The sequence below is a fragment of the Rhinolophus hipposideros genome (assembly GCF_964194185.1).
Source record: "Rhinolophus hipposideros genome assembly, chromosome: 10".
NCBI classification, from domain to species: domain Eukaryota; kingdom Metazoa; phylum Chordata; class Mammalia; order Chiroptera; family Rhinolophidae; genus Rhinolophus; species Rhinolophus hipposideros.
Genome location: NC_138056.1, coordinates 43,198,711 through 43,217,128, shown reverse-complemented (window position 1 = coordinate 43,217,128; position 18,418 = coordinate 43,198,711). Strand labels below are relative to the sequence as shown.

General features: G+C 42.4%; 1 protein-coding gene across 5 annotated transcripts; it reads right to left on the bottom strand.

Annotated features, from left to right (window-relative positions):
* Positions 1-152: 152 nt before the first annotated feature.
* On the bottom strand, positions 153-17,302 carry OVCH2 (ovochymase 2). 5 transcript variants are annotated; one of them, XM_081063423.1, is made up of 15 exons: positions 17,069-17,302; positions 14,898-15,001; positions 13,218-13,309; positions 11,582-11,754; positions 11,137-11,232; positions 10,747-10,898; positions 9,898-10,087; positions 8,769-8,792; positions 6,559-6,681; positions 5,677-5,817; positions 5,058-5,188; positions 2,910-3,003; positions 2,255-2,386; positions 1,999-2,119; positions 153-397 (listed from the first exon to the last, which is right to left on the bottom strand). In XM_081063423.1, exons 1-14 carry the CDS (start codon positions 17,154-17,156, stop codon positions 2,022-2,024), a joined length of 1,638 nt encoding a protein of 545 aa, XP_080919549.1. In that variant the 5' UTR covers positions 17,157-17,302; the 3' UTR covers positions 153-397; positions 1,999-2,021. The 5 variants fall into 5 exon arrangements, 4 of the variants coding, with proteins under 4 accessions (XP_080919549.1, XP_080919548.1, XP_080919550.1 ...); XR_013994240.1 differs by lacking the exons at positions 153-397; positions 1,999-2,119; positions 2,255-2,386 and adding an exon at positions 6,805-6,895 and having other exon boundaries at positions 2,516-3,003; XM_081063425.1 differs by lacking the exons at positions 153-397; positions 1,999-2,119; positions 2,255-2,386 and adding an exon at positions 3,542-3,642 and having other exon boundaries at positions 2,818-3,003.
* Between the last annotated feature and the right edge of the window lie 1,116 nt (positions 17,303-18,418).

Sequence of the window (18,418 nt, the reverse complement as noted above, 5' to 3'; positions counted from 1 at the left end):
GCCCTATGGATTTACTCACTTAGTCACCCCCCTACACACATACACACACATACACACACACACACACACACACACACACACACAATAGTGTAAGCCAATTCCTGGTGTATTCGCTTGCTAGACCTGCCATAATGAACTATCACAAACTGGGTGTCTTAGAAAAGCAGCCGTTTATTATGTCATAATTCTGGAGGCAGGAAGACCAAGGTCAGCGTGTTGGTAGACATGATTCCTTCGAGGGCTATAGGGAGAATCTGTTCCGCGCCTCGCCCCAGCTTCTCGTGCTGTGGTGGCAAACTTTGGCGTTTCTTGTCTTGTAGAGGATGCGTCACCCCAGTCTCTGCCTTCATGTTCATATGACGTTCTCCCTGTGTGTGTCTCTGCATCCAAATTTCCCCTTTTATGAGGACACCAGTTATATTGGATTAGGGCCCATACTAATGATTTCATTTTAACTTGATTACCTCTCTAAAGACAGTCTCCAAATAGGTCACATTCTGGGAACTGGAGGTTAGGACTCCAACATATGTTTTTGGGGTTCTCTGGTTGAACCCTAGCTGATACTCTGTGTGTATCTCTTGGTCACATTCCCCAAAACAGCTTACTGAAGCATTGAGTTCTTCAGATAGGACATTCCATGTATCCAGAAACACTGACTCATCGTCTGGTCTGGAGATGTGGGTGTAAGCAAAATACAATTGCTTTGATCACACAAGCAAGGCCAGTGCTTGAGACTTATCAGAAAATAATTATTAGATTTCTGGGACATCTCAGTCAACTGGGCTCTATAGGTATTTTAACTGAAAAGGAGTATTTTAACTATTACCTGGCTTTGCCATAAGTAGCTGCTTACCACCTAACAAGAATGAACAACTTGAGAAGCCAAGCCAGTAACTCGCTTTGTGGGGTTTGGACAAAGTACTCCTGCATGTGAAGGTTTGGAAGGAAGCTGTGTAGTTTAGGTGTCTAGGAACTGGGGGTTGATGAAGATATTTTACATTTTGGAGCCCCTCTAATGTGTCACACACTTGCTCATGGCCAAGTATACTTTGCCTGATTTAATCCTCACTACATTCTCACTAGATATGTATTATTCACCCACTGTAAGGTTGAAGCCTCTTAGATCATACATCTGGTAAGCATAGGCCAAGATTCAGAGATACAGTTGACCTTTGTTCTTTGTGGATTTTGAATTTGCAAATTCACCTACTCGCCAACATTGATTTGTAACTCAAAACCAGTACTTCTAGTACTTTCATGGTCATTCATGGACATTTGTGAAAAATTTGAGTTACCTGGTGAGCATGTTCCTAGCTGAGGTCTAACGAGGTGATCCTCTGCCTTCTTGTTTCAGCTTTCATACTATAAACAGGTGTCCTTGACATGGTCTGTTATTATTTACTTATTTTTTGCATTTTTGTGTTGTTTGTTGATGACTTTGCTGTTTGAAATGGCCCTAAACATGATGCTGAAGTACCATCCAGTATACCTATGTACAGGGAGGCTGTGATGTCTGTATGGAGAAAATACCTGTCATAGATAAGCTTGTTCACATACGAGGTACAGTGGTATTGGCTGTGAGTTCAATGTTAACAAGTCAACAATATACAGAGGGTGCCCAAAAAATGTATACACATTTTAAGAAAGGAAAAAAACTGTTAAAATTGTAACACTCATATACTGATAACAAAAGATGAATACAAGTCATGTGTATACATTTTTTTGGCATCCCTGGTATGTTAAAGAAGAAATACACATAAAACCAGAGGCTTATGGGAATCTAACCTGTATCCCCCTAGGGACAGTGGTTCAGTATTCACTAATTCAGTTTTCGTGGAGACTTTATAGTGATGGAGAAACTGACCGAGCCGAGAGAGAAGTCCCCAGCCTAAGCCCCAGCCCACTTCCACATAACCCCCTCCAAGTCACACCCCGAGCCAATCACCAGACGACACCTACCCCTTCCCCGACTCAAGGAAGTCCACAACCCATAAAAACCTGCTCAAAACCTTGGTAGGGGCTCAGTCTTTTGGGAAGGATCTCGCTGAACCCGCCGGTGTAATAAACCTGACTCTACTAACTCTCTGAGTGCCGCTTGGGTTCTTTCCGGTCTTGGATTCTGCAACATTAGAACAGAACTGGTGTAAAGAATGAGATTCGACTGGATCTATGTGGGCTCTAATGGCTGTCGTCAGTTACCACATTATGAGGACAAGAATTGGGACCCAAGAAGTTGGTGCCTCTTCCTTCTTACCTGTTTCAGGAACAAAGGAGACTGTAGCCTGAAAGCCTCTGAAAGTCACATTTTCATCCGACTGAAAGCTGATGAGCATTATACCGGAGGAGCTCAGCACAGGGGCAGGAGTCCCAAAGCCACACAACCGAGCTGGTTCAAGCCCAGCCCAGGAAAGACATGGTCAAGGGCCCAGCAAATAGATGTAATATTGGATAAAAGAAAAACATTGTCCTTTAGGTAATTGTTAGGAGATTAACTTTTCTAGTGGATGTTGCAATTGGTGTTTAGAATAGAAAGGAAGTTTGCTCCTTTTTAATATGTATATAACCCCATCAACATTTCAATTCTGTTTAATTTCCCAAACACTCCTATTGGGAATGCCACTAAAGGAATTGGTTGTAGCCACAGGGCTTATTTCAATGGCACTTTTCCTTTCTGACCCCTAGTTCCTGTGGGCCTTCCATATTTTCTGTCACATGGTCCTTTGATTCTCCCTCTTGCTCTTCCTGTCCCTGATGTAGGAGGAGTGGTGGTGAGAGCATGAGAGGGATGGAGGTGGTGCAGGGGAATGAAGGAACATTGAGCCAGATCCTTTTTATTCCCCAAAAGGATTCCCAAAAAGGACTGAGTCCAAATGCAAACCAGAGCAGGTGAGCTCCAGGGGAACACAAACCTATTTCTTTCTTCCTTTCTACATCCCTGTGCACTGTCACATAGTCCGATGTGTAGTCGCCACTTTCTTCTATTTCCAGATTCTGAAAGGAAAGCTGAGAAGATTCAACATTACATCCAGAGTAAGTAATAGGCATGAATGACCTGATTTTAATTAAGCAGACAAATTTGGATTGTTCAGCTCGCTCCCGAGTGTGACCTTAGATGGGAAAGTTAGTAGGGCGTTCATGAGTGTGTTACGTTACTTAGGAAAAGATGCTGTACCTGCCGAACCTGCTGAAACATCTAAGCTACCAAGTAGTCTGAATGTAAGGGTGGGAAAATATGCAAATATTTGAGCTCCCTAGATCCGTGCTAGGAGGAGCTAAGAAAACAGCAAAGAACAATATTTGAGCAGTTTGAAGGTGCTGGCCAGTTGAGTCCGAAAAGAACAGCAGTGGGAGATAGGTCTGATGAAGAAGGAGTTTAGATTTTAAACACACCAATGACGGGGATTTAGTGGAGCCTGAGCACTCAGCCAAAGACACAGCACTGCAGTAATAGGACAAAGTGGAGGCACATGATCATTAGCCGTCATGGGAGAAGGAGCTGTGTCAGAAGCAGGATTCATTCAGGCACTTCTTACACCCTTACTGGGGTACTTTCTGGAAGCAGACTGGTTTTCCTCCGGTATGCACGTAGTGATGACTTGGAATACCAGTTTCCACGTTTCCGTCTCGGATGAGGCCTGAGGACTGGCAGCGTGTGAGAGCGTCATTGCACTGATCGCACAGCACTCAGTATATTCACGGAATAGATGTTTTTAAATTACTTCTGGCTCTGGCATGTTGAGATTTTTCAACCGAATTTGTCTTCATCCTCCTTCCAGAAAAAAACCTCATGCTTACACTTTTTTATCCTCCATCACTAGTAAGATATCTTCCCTTAATTCTACGTCTTCCTGACGTTTCTGCCTTGACGGTTTGGGTTTCAGAAACTTTTAGAAAAAGATCTATACTTGCTTCCTCTGTGTCTTCTTCTCCCACTCACTCATTCATAAAACCTATGTGATCTTGTTTGTCCTCCTAACATATGACTTAACTTATATTTCGGACACCCCTTTCGCCCCCCCACCTCCTCTCTGTTGTTCAGTTGTCTGATCCAATTGTTCTACCTTTTTATTGGGGCGTGAGGTGGGGACTGGCCAACGAATGCTCAGCTCTCCTCCTCTAAACGCTAACTGTGTGTGGGAAAGCCAAAGTATTGGCCGCACCTCTTTGCTTGTTTATTTTGTTTGTGTTTTGAATTAAAGGCTCCATTTTCTGGACTGTCATCATCACCACACCAGTTTGGTTCTCCTCGTGCGTCTCAGATCTCTGTTTGCTTGTTGAGCTTATGAGAACTTTGAAGTCTTGTCCACCCTTACTCTTCCCCCTTTATTTTCTACCCTACTTTCTCTCCATATATTATTCTCTTGCTTTTAATTATTATTTTAAGAGAAAGACTTCTGAATACATGCCTCATTCCAACCTCACTGACTGCAGTGTCACCTTCAGCTACTTGGAGGCATCTCTCTGCAGGTGACTCACTAGTGTTTAATGAACAAGCAAACAAGTGGCCACAAATACTACTAACGAATCCTGACATTCAGAGCTCTCCGTACTTGGACCTCAGCCTCGCCTGCCCTCCACCACCCCTCCCGGTACATGTTCCGACTCTCACCAGAGTCCCTGAACCCGTTCTGCACTAGGTCCTCTGTGCTTGCTTCTGTCCCCGCTGCGTGAGAGGCTGGATGATTTGGGCCTTATTGTCGTTGACCTTTGTTAGCCATTATTTACAAAGTTTCTTGTTAGCTGTTTAATTCATAAGGAAGAAATGCTTGTTTCTAGAAGGAATTAGACACTGATGAAACAGTTATCAGGTACAGAGATTAAGCCATCACTTCAACAAAAAGTGAAGTGTGTGATTGCCATCTGGTGGTAAGTGTGGGTAGTTACAGGTGGAGATGCGCTAGTCTGTTATTCAGTATTTACTGGAGCCGTGTGTGCCAGGTACCAGCACGAGGGATATAGCAGTGAGTAAGTCTGATAAAAACCTCTGCCCTGATGCTGCTTGTGTTCGCTGTTTTGTGGAGATGCCACAGCAGAGTAAGAGTAACGAAAGTCAGTACCTTAATTAGGTAACGTTCGGGGGCCTGAAAAACCCAGTTACAGTCGGCCATGTCACTGTAGTCTCCAGGATAGTCAAGACTCTGTATGAGGCCTTCTTCAAAAAGGACAGTTAAGGAACTGCAGCCTGAATCTGAAACACAAGGGAAACATCCACACAATGGCATCAGCCAAACAAAGACGATTCCTCTTTGTTTTCCCTCCTGCCTCCCACAAATGATGCATGAACTGAATCTTCAGGCAGAGCCAACAAGAGGAAGAGGTCTGCACACTGATTTTTCAGAACTCATCAGGCCCTCTCAGCGCACTTGGGTGTGCAGTAAGCAGGACCAGAGAAGGAGTGCCTGCGCCCCACGTCTCACTGGCAAAGAAGTGCCTGCACCCCATGTCTCACTGGCGAAGGAGTGCCTGCACCCCATGTCTCACTGGCGAAGGAGTGCCTGCACCCCACGTCTCACTGGCAAAGGAGTGCTTGTACCCCACATCTCACTGGCCTGCTCCTCTCCACTGTGGAGCCAAGAGGGCCTTGGGAGGGAGCTGCCTGCTTCTCACCTAATTCCTGTGGGGCCTCAATTCCTACAAAAGGCCTGGGTAATGTGTGATAAGATTAAATGGTTTTACCGGGAAGGTAGTTGGGTTTAAGAGCTTTATAGGTGAGATTAAACCCAGTGGCGTGATCTGTGGCATCAGAGATGAACCTCAGCCTTAAAACATTGGAGCCAACAAGAACAGATGAAGGAAGGCTTTCTCCACAGAATTTCCCTGCAACGTTAAGAAGATTCTTTGTTTAAAGTCTAGAAAACAGCACCCATTCAAAGACTTAGGAGAACTGAACTTGTCATGATAGTGTATTATCTAAACCAGGTTTCTTAACCTTGGCACTACTAACATTTTGAACTGGAACGTTCTTTGTGTTCAGGCTGTCCTGCACATTGTAGGATGTTTTACAGCATCCCTGGCCACTACCCACTAGATGCCAGTAACACTCCCTCCAGCTATGACAACCATAAAAGCTTTTAAGACATTGCTGAGTGTCTCTTGGAGGGCACAATCACCTCCAGTTAAGAACTACAGAAGGTCTCCACTTCTGTTTCTGATAGAAATAACCTTTGTCTCCTACTCATGAGTATCCATTGGTATTTTCCTTCTTAGCTGGATGAGGCCGGTAAATGCCATTTTCATACTTAGAAAAGCAGCATGCTGTGTGGTGGCCCTGGGAGGCCCTGCTTGTGTCTCCATAATACTCCTGATGGACTCCCTGTCTAGCGAATGCGTGTGAGAAGCCTGGTTCCATGGGAAGCAGATGTAGCAGATGAAGTGCACTGTGGCTTACAGCCATCACACAGGCTCAGATTCAGTTCTTTTCCACTGTCATTTCTGAGTATCAGAAATTGGAGACAGGAAATGTGTCTGCAGATGCCTCAGTGCCAGACATGTTGTAACCAGGTCCCATTAAACCCTCCTCACACTAGTGTCCATCTGACAATGTGCAAATCCACTCACCAGTAAGTTTGTCTTCTAAAGAATACATTGACAGGTAATTGTGGTTACAAGACTGCATCCAATTGGGAAAAACTGAGTAACACATGCATTTCCTCTGGTACCAACAGGGTCCAGACACATAGTCTGCAGGCAGATATATTGAGAGGGTGTTACTTGTAGACAGAAAGTGGCAGTCACAGTCCAATTAATGACACAGTCAGACTGGAGGTGGGAGTCGGGGGAGGAGTGGCAGAGGGGACTACTCACTGCTTGCTGTCATAATATAGGTAGGGGCTGTCTGGGCAGTGCAGGCCCCCCTCTGACTCACTGACCACGCGATCCTGCTTACTGCATGAGGCTGGGAGAGAAAGCCACAAGAATCACGCTAACAGTGACGGCCATTCACAACAGCCCTCGCTTTCCAGAGTCGGCATGGCTGCTAGAACCTCCTTGTTCTTCATTATGTACGCTTCCTTTTTTCACATCTTTTCCTGCCTTAGCTTCTAGATGCCTTATTCTTTTTTGTTCCTTTTAGATCCTGCTTAACTTTGAGATGCTATGATTTCTTCTCCTTCACTCTTCTTTCTCTGACCCTATAACTCCATTCTGTGAATACAGGTACTTCCCAAATTTTGTCCTTAGTTTTCATCTCTGTCTATAAAGCCCTCTGACCAGTTTCATTCATATCTTCATGTTCAACTATCATCTCTACATTTTTCAACTTCAGACATGATATTTCAGCCATCTCCTAGGTATCTCTCTTGAAACTTAACATGCTATAAATGAAATTTCTTTGGGTATGCAGAAGTGCTTCTGCTTCTGGTTTGGTTTTACCTGCCCCTTTCTTAGTCTCTCATGCTCAAAACTTAGGTATCATCCTTGATTCCTCCCTCTCCCCTCACCACCCTTCATCTAAGTGACTGCTAAGTCCTAATTCTTCTTGTTTCTGTTCCCTCCTTTTCATTCTCTGGCCATTGCCCCAGGTCAAGCTTTCTTCTCTTCTTTCCTTCTTTCTTTCCTTCTTTCTTTCCTTCTTTCTTTCTTTCTTTCTTTCTTTCTTTCTTTCTTTCTTTCCTTCCTTCCTTCCTTCCTTCCTTCCTTCCTTCCTTCCTTCCTTCCTTCCTTTCTTTCCTTCTTTCCTTCTTTCCTTCTTTCCTTCTTTCCTTCCCTCCTTCCCTCCTTCCCTCCCTCCCTCCCTCCCTCCCTTCCTTTCTTTCTTTCATTCTTTTTTGACTTGAACTAATCCATAACCTCAACTCCACCTTGAACTGCTTTCCCTCCAATCTATCCCCTATGTGTTGCTCTTCTCCCAGTAAAGTGTAGCTCTAATCTATTTATCTAATTAATCAACTTCCTATTACTCAATAAAGTCCAAAGTTTTTTGACTGACATTCAAAATTTCCATTATTTGGTCTCAGATTATCTCCCTCGTAAAACTCCATCACATATCCTTAACTGGTCTGGTCTCTATTACAGCCTACATTTTCCTGTCTCCATCCATTAGTATCTATGCTTTGATAAGGATGATTCCTTGAGCTAGGTTGTTTTTCTTCACCTGTATCCCATTTGCACCTGACAAAATCCTCATTCTTTGTTCTTTAAGGTTTAACTTAAAAGGTATGTGTGCCCCCCCCCAATTTTCTTTAATGTGAGAAGCAGCTGCCCACTCCTGAGCTCTCGGGGTACTCTTTCTTTCACATTGCTCTCTGTGGGTAGTTCTACTGATTCAAAGACCCACTGAAGATTTGAGCTAAAGATGCCTTAGAGACCATCAGGTCCAGACTCTTTTCTTTGTGGGTAAGGAAACTGAGGTAGGAAGAAGCTTCCCGAAGTCACTGAGTGGATTCATTGCAGACTTGTAATGTAACACCGGGGTGAGTCCCCTGGATAAGTAAGAATTCTTAAAGGACAAGGTGTGTAGCTTATTGGCCACATATGTACCACCTCACCGTCCTTTTTCAAGTCTGCAAGCTAAAGCAAGGATTTGGCAAATGTTTGCTGAAATGAGTTGGAGCTTTGGGTTGACAAGATGTGAAATGGGAAGGAATCTGGGGCTCCAGCTGGCTGAGGGGCTGCAGGGAATGGCTGTGGTGCTCTCAGTGGTGGTTTTCTACGTAGTGGGCGAGGACAGCTCTTGCAAAGGAAGACTTTTGATGATAAAGGGAGCCACTATTCAGAAATGCTAGATGTTAATTCACACTCCTGGGGGAGAAGGCTGGAGAAGTACCCACCTTTCGAGCTCTTTCTCTGCTTCCCTGAGAAAGAAAAAGACAGATGTGATTCAAGCTTTGTGGTATCCTAAACAGTATTTCAAGAAGTGAGCATCTCCTTGACTCGAAAGTGCAGAGATTTGTAAGTCAATATGCAACTAAACAAAATCTAATCTGTGGAAAGGAAAGCAGGGATAAATTGATAAAGCAGGAAAGTAGCCTTGGTGTTTTAAGGAGATGATTTCACTTTCAATAAACTCACTAGTGGGTGAATTAAGTAATGGGCTATAATTAGCTTGGAAGTTACACGGAGCAAGAAGAGGTCATCTGGTTTACCCCTCTCAGTTTGTATGAGAAGGGAGGCTGAAGATGCAAGTAACTCACCCACAATCACAAAAGAATTGCTGTGATTGCTATAAGTTGAACTGAGGGCTCAAATATCTGCCACTGGACCATACACTTGAAACTAAACCCAAGTTTTTACTACACTAATTTGAATTAACCCCTTTGGGGAAGAATAGAAGCCCTATTGGGTCTGGAAGCCCCCAGCTAAGAAAACAAATTTGATTTGGAGGCAGAAATGAAGTTTCAGTGAACTCAGTGGTTAGTCTAGTAGAAGGGTGTATGTAGACTCAGGCCTTTACAGACTTAGGGCACCTGGATCTATGCCAGGCCTTCTCGAGCATGGCATCACTAACATTTTGGGCTGCATCATTCTGTGCATTGTAGAAGGCTTAGCAGCATCCATGGTCCCTACCTGCTCCCCAGCTTGTGACAACCAAAAATATCTCCAGACGTTTTTGTCGGGTTGGGGGGAGGGGGAATTTCCCCTAGTTGATAACTCCCGATCTATGTTATAGCTTGCTGAATCTTGCACAGTTGAGAAGTGGTGAAAACATCACCAGCTGAGATAGTTTCAATTAAAGGGAAATTTGACAAAGTTTAGCATGGATATATTCATGTTTCATTGAATAGTCTATGCTGTACCGCATACATATTTACTCTTGTTTTAGATTTAGTGAATTTCACAGTCCTTCTGTGCTACCCTAAGAACAGAAGCAGAGCCTGTCTGCTCAGTGGTCCTGACTTGCCCAGACTCGGATGTTATCTCTGGTCCTAGCTTCTTGACCTTCTGTGCTAGCTTTATTACCAATTTGGATGTGTTTGTGGATCCAGGGAAGCATTTTGCTAAGATCTGTGAATATCCCAGGGGATCCTTGATCATCTTTCCGCACATTGTTTCTCCAGCCTCGACCACAGCCCAAACCCCAGGAAGTCACACCAGCGAGAGTCCAACTCCCTTTCTTATTCCGGCACATGAGAGAACCTCCTGAATCTCCCTGTGGGGATAAAAAGCTTCTGTTACCATCATGGTCAGTGTCTGTGCCCCACAGTTCTCGCTCATTTCCCCCGTAAAGATGCTAGACTAGGATCAGTGACATATCTTAACTTCTAATAATTTGGACTCAGGAACCTGGGGGAACAGGCAAGCACAGTTCACATTAGAACCTGTCATTGGAACCTGTCAGTTCCACCTCCTTCTTTCCCGTCCTAGGCTTTCATCAAACACCAGCCTTTCTTCTTTATTCTGTCGTATCCTACAGGCTCAGAGAAGTCTTGCCCAGTAGTAAAATTGATCTCAAGTCTTGGTCAGCAAGAGGGATGGAGAGAAAGTAAAGTTCCTGTTATACATAAACTGGAGCCCTCTACCTAGGAAAGAGCCAGCTGCTCTTCAGAGGTGGGGAACCCTGAGCTCATTATTTGCGTTATCTATTTTTTGGTGTTTGGGGAAAAGTGAAAGACCTCCTCTAAATTTACACTCCCTGGTATAAACAGATTGTTTAAATTGTCCCTTTATTTTGACTCACCCTCCCCTGTCACTCTTGACCCTTCTTTCCAGAGTCTAGTCTTAACTACAGCCTTCTTTCAGCCCCTCGCCTAATGACAAAGCTGAGGGGAGTCCTGCCTGGCACCTGCCAGCCAGGCTGCTCCTTCCTACCTGACATGCATCTCTCCCTCCATCTGGAAAGCCTGTGCACAGGAAGGTCCGCCCACTGATGGGTTTCTTCAGGGTTGACATAGCTGCCACACACTCCTCCTGGGTCAAAATGGGCAGATTCACTTCCTGCAAGACTTGTGGGAGGATGCCATCTAGAAAACACAGAGATGAGAGTCCCAGCAAAGTACTCCTTCACCCCTTCTGAGTTGAAGATGCCCCATTCAGTCTTGTGTCTTTTCAAAAGACCTGAATTTCTAAGTACAATATGATATTCTCTATGTGTAAGAATGTTTACACAATTGTTTTCTAAAAACATGAAATATTCTGTTTTGTGATTACCTGTCAGAAAGTTCTGACATTGATTAAGGGTAGAGGCATAGAAGTTCTTACTTTCAGTCAGGCGACCCCAGCCTACAGTTGTACAAATCAGTCCAGCCTTAAATTGTTCCCCTGGCTCTGGAAGACACATGGGCCCCACAAACTTGCCTAGGAAAAAGAAAAAAAGACAGAGCATGGAGGAAAGGACACCAGAAGCCACTCACCAGTTGACAGGTGGTTCCCCCAAGACCTTCTAAGAGTTGTGATACCCCTACCTAGCATTTCCAGGTGTCATTTGTCAGACAAAGAAAGACCTCCCTACTTTACACCCTAATACTGTATCTAAAGCTATGAGCAAAAAAGGTTTCAGGTAGGGGACCCTCCACCCCAAATCCCTGTCTCTTAAGTCAATGACCCGGAACCATTGGGCCTAACATGTACGGTAGATAATGTGCCGTGGAACAGAAAGTATGGAGAACATGCGATAGATAATTCAGTGTGAGACTGAAATGTTTACCAAAATGGAAGGTGCCAGCCATCTTCAAAAGAGCAATATCATAGTCCATTGGTTTCTTTCTGGAAAAATATGGGTGTATGATGATGCTTTCAATGGGGAGCGTTTGCTCTCCTGGTTCAATATGGCTCAAGTCATGTTTTCCAGCCATAACGTTCAAAGTTGATGCAATATTTCTAAAAAGAGGAAGCCAAAAAATAAATTGATTTCATTGAGCCTCTGAGTACAGTTGCAATGATTAACAAACTGGCCTCTTCAAGGTGACATGGATGGATAATGGAGTTATGAGGCTGCTGAACAGAGAAAGTGAGAATTATTCCAATACTCTCAGGAAAAATGCAGAGGTTCTCAGTTTGAGTGGGAGAGTAGTAAAGAGTGGCCTCATGGAGTCAGTGATATAATAAATTTAATATTTTGCAGTATTATTTGTAAAATGTCTAAAGATGTATATACATTGTAATCCAGGAGTCTAAAGCTATAGTGGACTTTATTCAGCTACCCTACGAGGTTCCCCTGGCCTCACTCTTGGTGAGATTCTTTGGGAATGATTTGTGATTTCCACTACGCTGCTTTAATGTCAGAAATGTAATGCATAATGTATATTGTGAAAGACATAATAGCACCATAACCGATGTGCCAGAGAGCATGCACTCTCAAGGCTTTGGGACTGATTAAAACAATGGGAGGTGAGGATCTTCTTACCTTTTTTTGTTTGTTTGTAATTTAAAGACCTGGCATGACATGGGAAAAAACCATTCCCCTTCTTCCTGAAGCAAAGTTATCTGAAAGGAATTTGGTGGGATGAATTGAGATGGACTAAGAGCTTTGAGCTTGCCATCTTTTGGGACCCTTCATTCCCAGAAGTGATAATTTTATAAAAAATTGGGAACAGCATCATTTTCTCTTGGTATATTTCCCTGGCTCTAGGCTGTGTTAGGTACCTAACCTAATACATAGCAACTTTCTAGCCTAACCACCTGCCACATTGCAGTGAAATTATCAGTTGACTGTTTTTCAGACTCTCACCTTCTACGGACAGGAATTATGTCTTACTCATCTTGGTATCTTTGGTATCCACTAGTGTCTAGCACCAAGCAAATATCCAGCAGATGTTTACAGATTTGAAATAGGGCAAATATGGGGACATGATCTTGATTACACCTAGTGGGTACCAAGAGCACTGGCAGCAATAGAACATTTGGAGCACACAGGAAAATGGATAAAAAGATGGGAGTTGTTAGATTGAAGCTCATAGAGGCAGGATCAATTCTAAGGAAGATACGGGAGCCTTCTTTATGTTTTACCGGCCTCCTTTTGTTTTATCCATTTCTTAAGATGCACAATGAACTGCATGATTTTTTTTTCCCGTGGAAATTTAAGAAATCTAGGAGAAAACTTTTCATAAATACATCTTCGTGATATGTTTTTCTCACTTGGATATTATTCTTTATTAACTTCCATTCGTATTTAACTATTCTACTCCTGCAAGGAGTGTATGTTTTCTACCAAGTTGAGTACCCTCTGACAGCACCACTGAAGCATACATCACACAGTTCCTGTTTTAAAGAGTTATTGCTGCTGATTCCAAAGGAGAAGAAAGGTAATCTGACCTTTATCCATGGGCTAGGTCTTTCCCTACCTGTTTGCGACGCAGTGAGCGGCTGTGATCACCCACTGTGGAGAGATGATAGTCCCACCACAGATATGCTTCTGCCTTCGTTTCAGAGACACCTAAATTGCAAAGACCTTAAATGGGAGCAAGTTAATGTCCTGGGATCCCCCAAAACCTGGAGACTGAGCATATTCTGAAAAATAGACCCAGATATTTTCTTCATAAATATCAGAAATTGTGGACTGTGAAGGAGTAAAACCCATCCCACTACAGCTCAGAAAAAAAGGAGTGGTGCTGGAAGCAGAACATTCCCAACCCTGGTTCACAGGAGAGGTAGTTAATTTCGGATGAGTGGCTATAAAGTTTCAATAGATAGTAAATATTGTTGGTATTTGTTTATTTTTATAATACGGTTGACTCATGCTGTTACTTTAACAATATGAGCTATATCTGTGACTGAAGAGAAAGAAAAAGAAGATTAAGATAGCAGAATCCAGATGAACAGTTTTGAGAGAAAGGCAAGATGGGGTCAAAGGGAGTCCATCAATACATACTCCAATTTCTCCAGGCCTCTTGGAGAAATCGTCTGGACTCACACTTTTCTAATACTCTTTAACTATTTGACCTCTACAACTTCTTTAAGCCTATTTGTAATCTACCTCTGTGATATGCTTTCTATCTTTGGTTTATCCTATTAATGATATTTGATTTGACTCTAAAATGGCTTACAGGGTACAAGTGAATACTTTTAATTCCATTGTTGGAATTAGAAAAGAAGCAATCTATTAGAATTGTTATCTTTTTGACTAAAAATGATTTAATGAGCAATTGAAAAACTATGTAATACAGGGAAGAGGCTAATAGAATAAAGAGCAAATAAGTAAACGTCAGTAAGTCACCCCTGACTGTGATTTGAATGTGGACTTCTGAATTGACTGGTCAACCAGCTGACCAAGGGAGCAACTCATCTTCAGCCAAGTAATTCATTCATCAATCCACTGAGCACAAACTCAGTGAGCCAACCATTACCAAACATCCACTGACCTAAAAGTTAATACGACTGAGTCAAGAGAAGTAAAGATAAAGAGCCAGCGCTCTACTTGCAAAATTAAGCAGCAAGAATACAACATGGCTCCCAGGGTGAAGGAAATTTGGAGACTTTCAAAGACATATATGTAAATACCATAGGCTAGGGGCAGACGCACAGAGACATTTCTGTGGCATGAGAGGACCAGGAAATTAGATTGAGACAGAATTCTTAGGACATTAGCTACTAAGAAGGCAGTACTTCTGACTATTCCCTGAGCGGTCCTATGGTCTAGGTACAACTCTTACACCTCAGACATACAGTCCCTGGTCATCTGTAACTATAACGAGATAAGTATATTTTAAATGTATATACTGAATCAAAATTATTTTTTAAATTTTAAATTAAAAATTTTTTCAGCTTCTTGAAGTGGGATTTTTGTCTTAGGGGTGAAAAGTTGGGGATGGTATTTCCAATTTTTATTACTATTGTGAACACACCTTTCCTGGAACTCAACTGGTGCACATCATGAGGGACTTGAATCCCTACATACACTCATGAGTTCTCTGGTGATGAGCGAGGCAGAATGGAGAGCATTGATGAGTAGCATGTGATTCTGGGAGATCCAGTCCCAACACAGCTCATAGGTCACCCACCAGAGAACATTCTCTGAGACTCACTTGCCAAGGGTAAGAGCCCTTTTCCACTTGGTTTCCCCCAACAATGCGACTAAAAATGTCATTCCAAGGCCGTACCTTCACTGGACTCTGCCCACAAGTGGAAGCTGGGAGGAAGAAAAGACAAAAATTTAGTGATTAGATAGCTCCTAAGACTGAGGGATATAGGAAACTTCTGAGCAAGAAAAAAAACTGTAGGATATGGATTGTGAAAAAAGATTACAAAATGGCTTTCGGTTAATTGTGGGATTTGCTGTGATTTGCACTACAAAGGATTGTTCAATTTTTGTCACATGCGCGTAGAACATGCATATCATGAAAAGATCTACTTTTCTGATATGAAGATTAAGGGCGTCAGAGTTTGATCTCTGCAAGGATGTAGCCCCCTTTTGATTCTGAGCAATCTGGCCCCTTAGAGGCTTGTCACAGCTCTCTGTACTTCGGTGGCATTTATTATATGCATTATGGTTACTTCTGTGTCTTTCGTCCTAACTAAATTGTGGGCTCCCCAAAGTTATGAACTTAATCGTAGAAATACCTATGTCCACAATAACCAGCAGAGTTCCTGATGCACAGAAGTTACTCACTTAATTCATTGGGTGGATGATGCGATAGTCTGCCTTGGACTGTAATTGTGTGTACATCTTCTCTTCCACCCGGGGGCCTGAGTCTGAGACTATGGTCTGTGGTGCCTGCCACATAGTCAGATACTGGATTTAATTCTCGACGAGGGTGGAAAGTGGCAGGTTGTTCAAGGAGAGTGGAGTGAAGAAAAGACTGTGTCCTGATTCACAAACCAGACTGGTGTCAGGATAGAAGGGTTGCCAAGTAATGGAACAAAAAACTCTGTGGAAAAGACTTTCTCCCTGAAAAGGTTGCATTTACTTATTTATCCTCAAGTTTTTAAAAATGTTTTTCTTTGACTTCTCAGCTAAGAGATGGGTTAGATTAAAGACGTTGACACCTGCCTCGTAATTCTGGAATGGTACGTCTTCTGTCCCTTCTGCACATCATTCTTTACGTGTTTTCTAGGAAAGCCTAGAAAGCCCTGCCTCACAATCACCGCACTTCTTTACCTACCTGACTCATCTAATCTTTATTCTTCAGCTTAGAGATCACCTCCCTGAGAAGCCTTCCTTGGTTCCTCAAAGTGTCTCTCCTCTGTACTGTGTAGTACCCTTTGTCTCCCCGTTCATGGTGTTTTTGCCAATATTGTTGTAGTGAATTATTTGCCTGTCTCCCTCACTGGACTATGAACTACTTGAGGAAAAAAAAATCTTATGTCCTATTCATCTCTGTATTTCCAAGGTTTAGCACAATTCCTAGCATAGAGTAGGCACTTAGAAAAGTTGGATGGCTGAATGAAAGTTGGTCTTTCTTGAGAGCACAGCTATTTAGATTAATTTGTTAAAATATACAAAGCTTTTTAAATAACTTCTCATATAACCTTCCGTTCTATGCCTGTGAATCAAGTACCATTACCCCCACTTTACAGATGAGAAAACAAAGAATCAAAGAGATGCACAGCTAATTAATGGCACACACAACATGGATGTAACACTAAGCCTTTTGATTCTGAATCCAGTGCAGCCATGACATTGGATCAAAAGCTTATTTTCTGTTTCAGCTGAATGGATCACACATACCTTAGACACAAAATTTACTATTTCCTGAGCTCATTGAGGCAAAGAGAGGAAACATGATGATTCTCAGGGCTGGCACAAATATGACTGTAGAGAAGCCTGCCAAGAACTGTTCTCAGCTTACGTTGCTTCAGGAAAAAAGGACCGTTTATAATACACTACACTGAACATGCCTCATATTTCCCAGCAAGATAGTTTTCCAGAAGATTACTAATGCTTCCAAATTTATGCTGATTTCTAGATTTTATTCCATGAAAGAGGATAGGATTGTATAATGTGTCCAAATAAGTAAGCAATCCTAGCTTTCTCCACATCGATGCAACTTGTCCAAGTTGTATTCCATAAATATTTTACTCAGTTTTGATTTCAGGAGAAAAGTCCAAAATAATTACATGAGAAGCAATTAGAGTTCCAAAATATATTTGCTTCTCCTGTTTTCCCAAAGAAATACGGAGTGGAGTTATGATGCTCATTGCTAGCAAAAGTTATTCCTTCAGATAAAGGTAATTACAGAGTTTGTTTGAAACTTACCTTCGGAAAGAGAACGAGTTGCCGATTTACCTTGTTCCAAACAGATCATTCCAAGTAGTAAAATCAGCGTATTCTTGCTCATAGGCATTTTGAGACTCAGAGTTTTTCCCTGAAATTTTAAGGAAACTAAAGAGAACCAAAACAGAAGGCTTTATGAGACCAACAATTTAAAAGAAGGTTATTAATTAACCAAGACTTGAGGCATTCAGCCATGTCCATATGATGTTTCTGAATGTGGTTTCTTGCAAAGATGTTTGCAAGATGTGGGAGTCAGCCACAGAAACATAATCTTGGGCAAGCAATATTACATGTCCCGTTACTCCCACATCAATCCGCTGCTTCCCAGAGTGTATCTGGCTAGCCAAGTGGTTTGTGTCTAAGGTTTTCATTTGCAAACATTACTTCTTAGTACAAGTTACCACCTTCTACAAAAAGTCTATTCTTGCAAACAAGAACCACTTTGATATTCAACTTCGAAGTTGTTCTTGTTTGCAAGAATAGACTTTTCTATCTGCTTGCTTTGAACCACCCATCAGAATCTGCTACAGCATTTTACTTTCTCTTGTTTTCCTAATGTAAACGAAGGGTTATAACCATGTGTTAGAAGAGAGGGCAGGAAAGGTAATTCGGTAGCACACTCAGGACGGCCTGCTATTCGCCATTTAGTATACTGTCCACTGAGGCATATGTGAATCTGCATTCTCACTGCTGTTTTGTATTTATAGAAGGCAAACATTACATCTTCTTTGCCTCTACACCTGGTAAATGATGTGCTTGGGGAGGTGGCTCTGATTACGTACAAGTCTTCCTCTTCCCTGGCTGAGCTCTTGGCCCAGGGTCAGTATGTGAGAAACACCTGTGGATTGGCAGTGCTATCTGTGACCACATAGGAATATGAGATTTTTTATGTCAGCTCTTACACATTACCTGCCCAAAACAGCAAATGTCAAGCCAGAAGCCCCTAACTTCACTGTGGCAACTTTTGTCATTGTAGTATAAAAACAGAACACGTACAATTAGCATAGATGCAAAACAAAGAAATTTTGAAACCTAACATATGTGAGAACTGCAAATTTAAGAAACAGTCAAGACTGCATCCTTACAGAAAGAAGGACACTCACAGCCCCAGTTGAGGCTTTATCCACAACTGCTTTAATCCTGGAGCTGAAAAATTTGGGCTGTCGGTATGGAGATTGGTTTCAGCCTTAAGAGGTAATCAATTAAAATCTAAGCTATAATCAAAATCTCAGTCTTTCTTTGACAAGTGATCTTGAAATTTCTATTATATATTATCAATAACTTCCTAGAGGCATTTGACTAGGAATATGGTGCTGACTCCAAATCCACTAT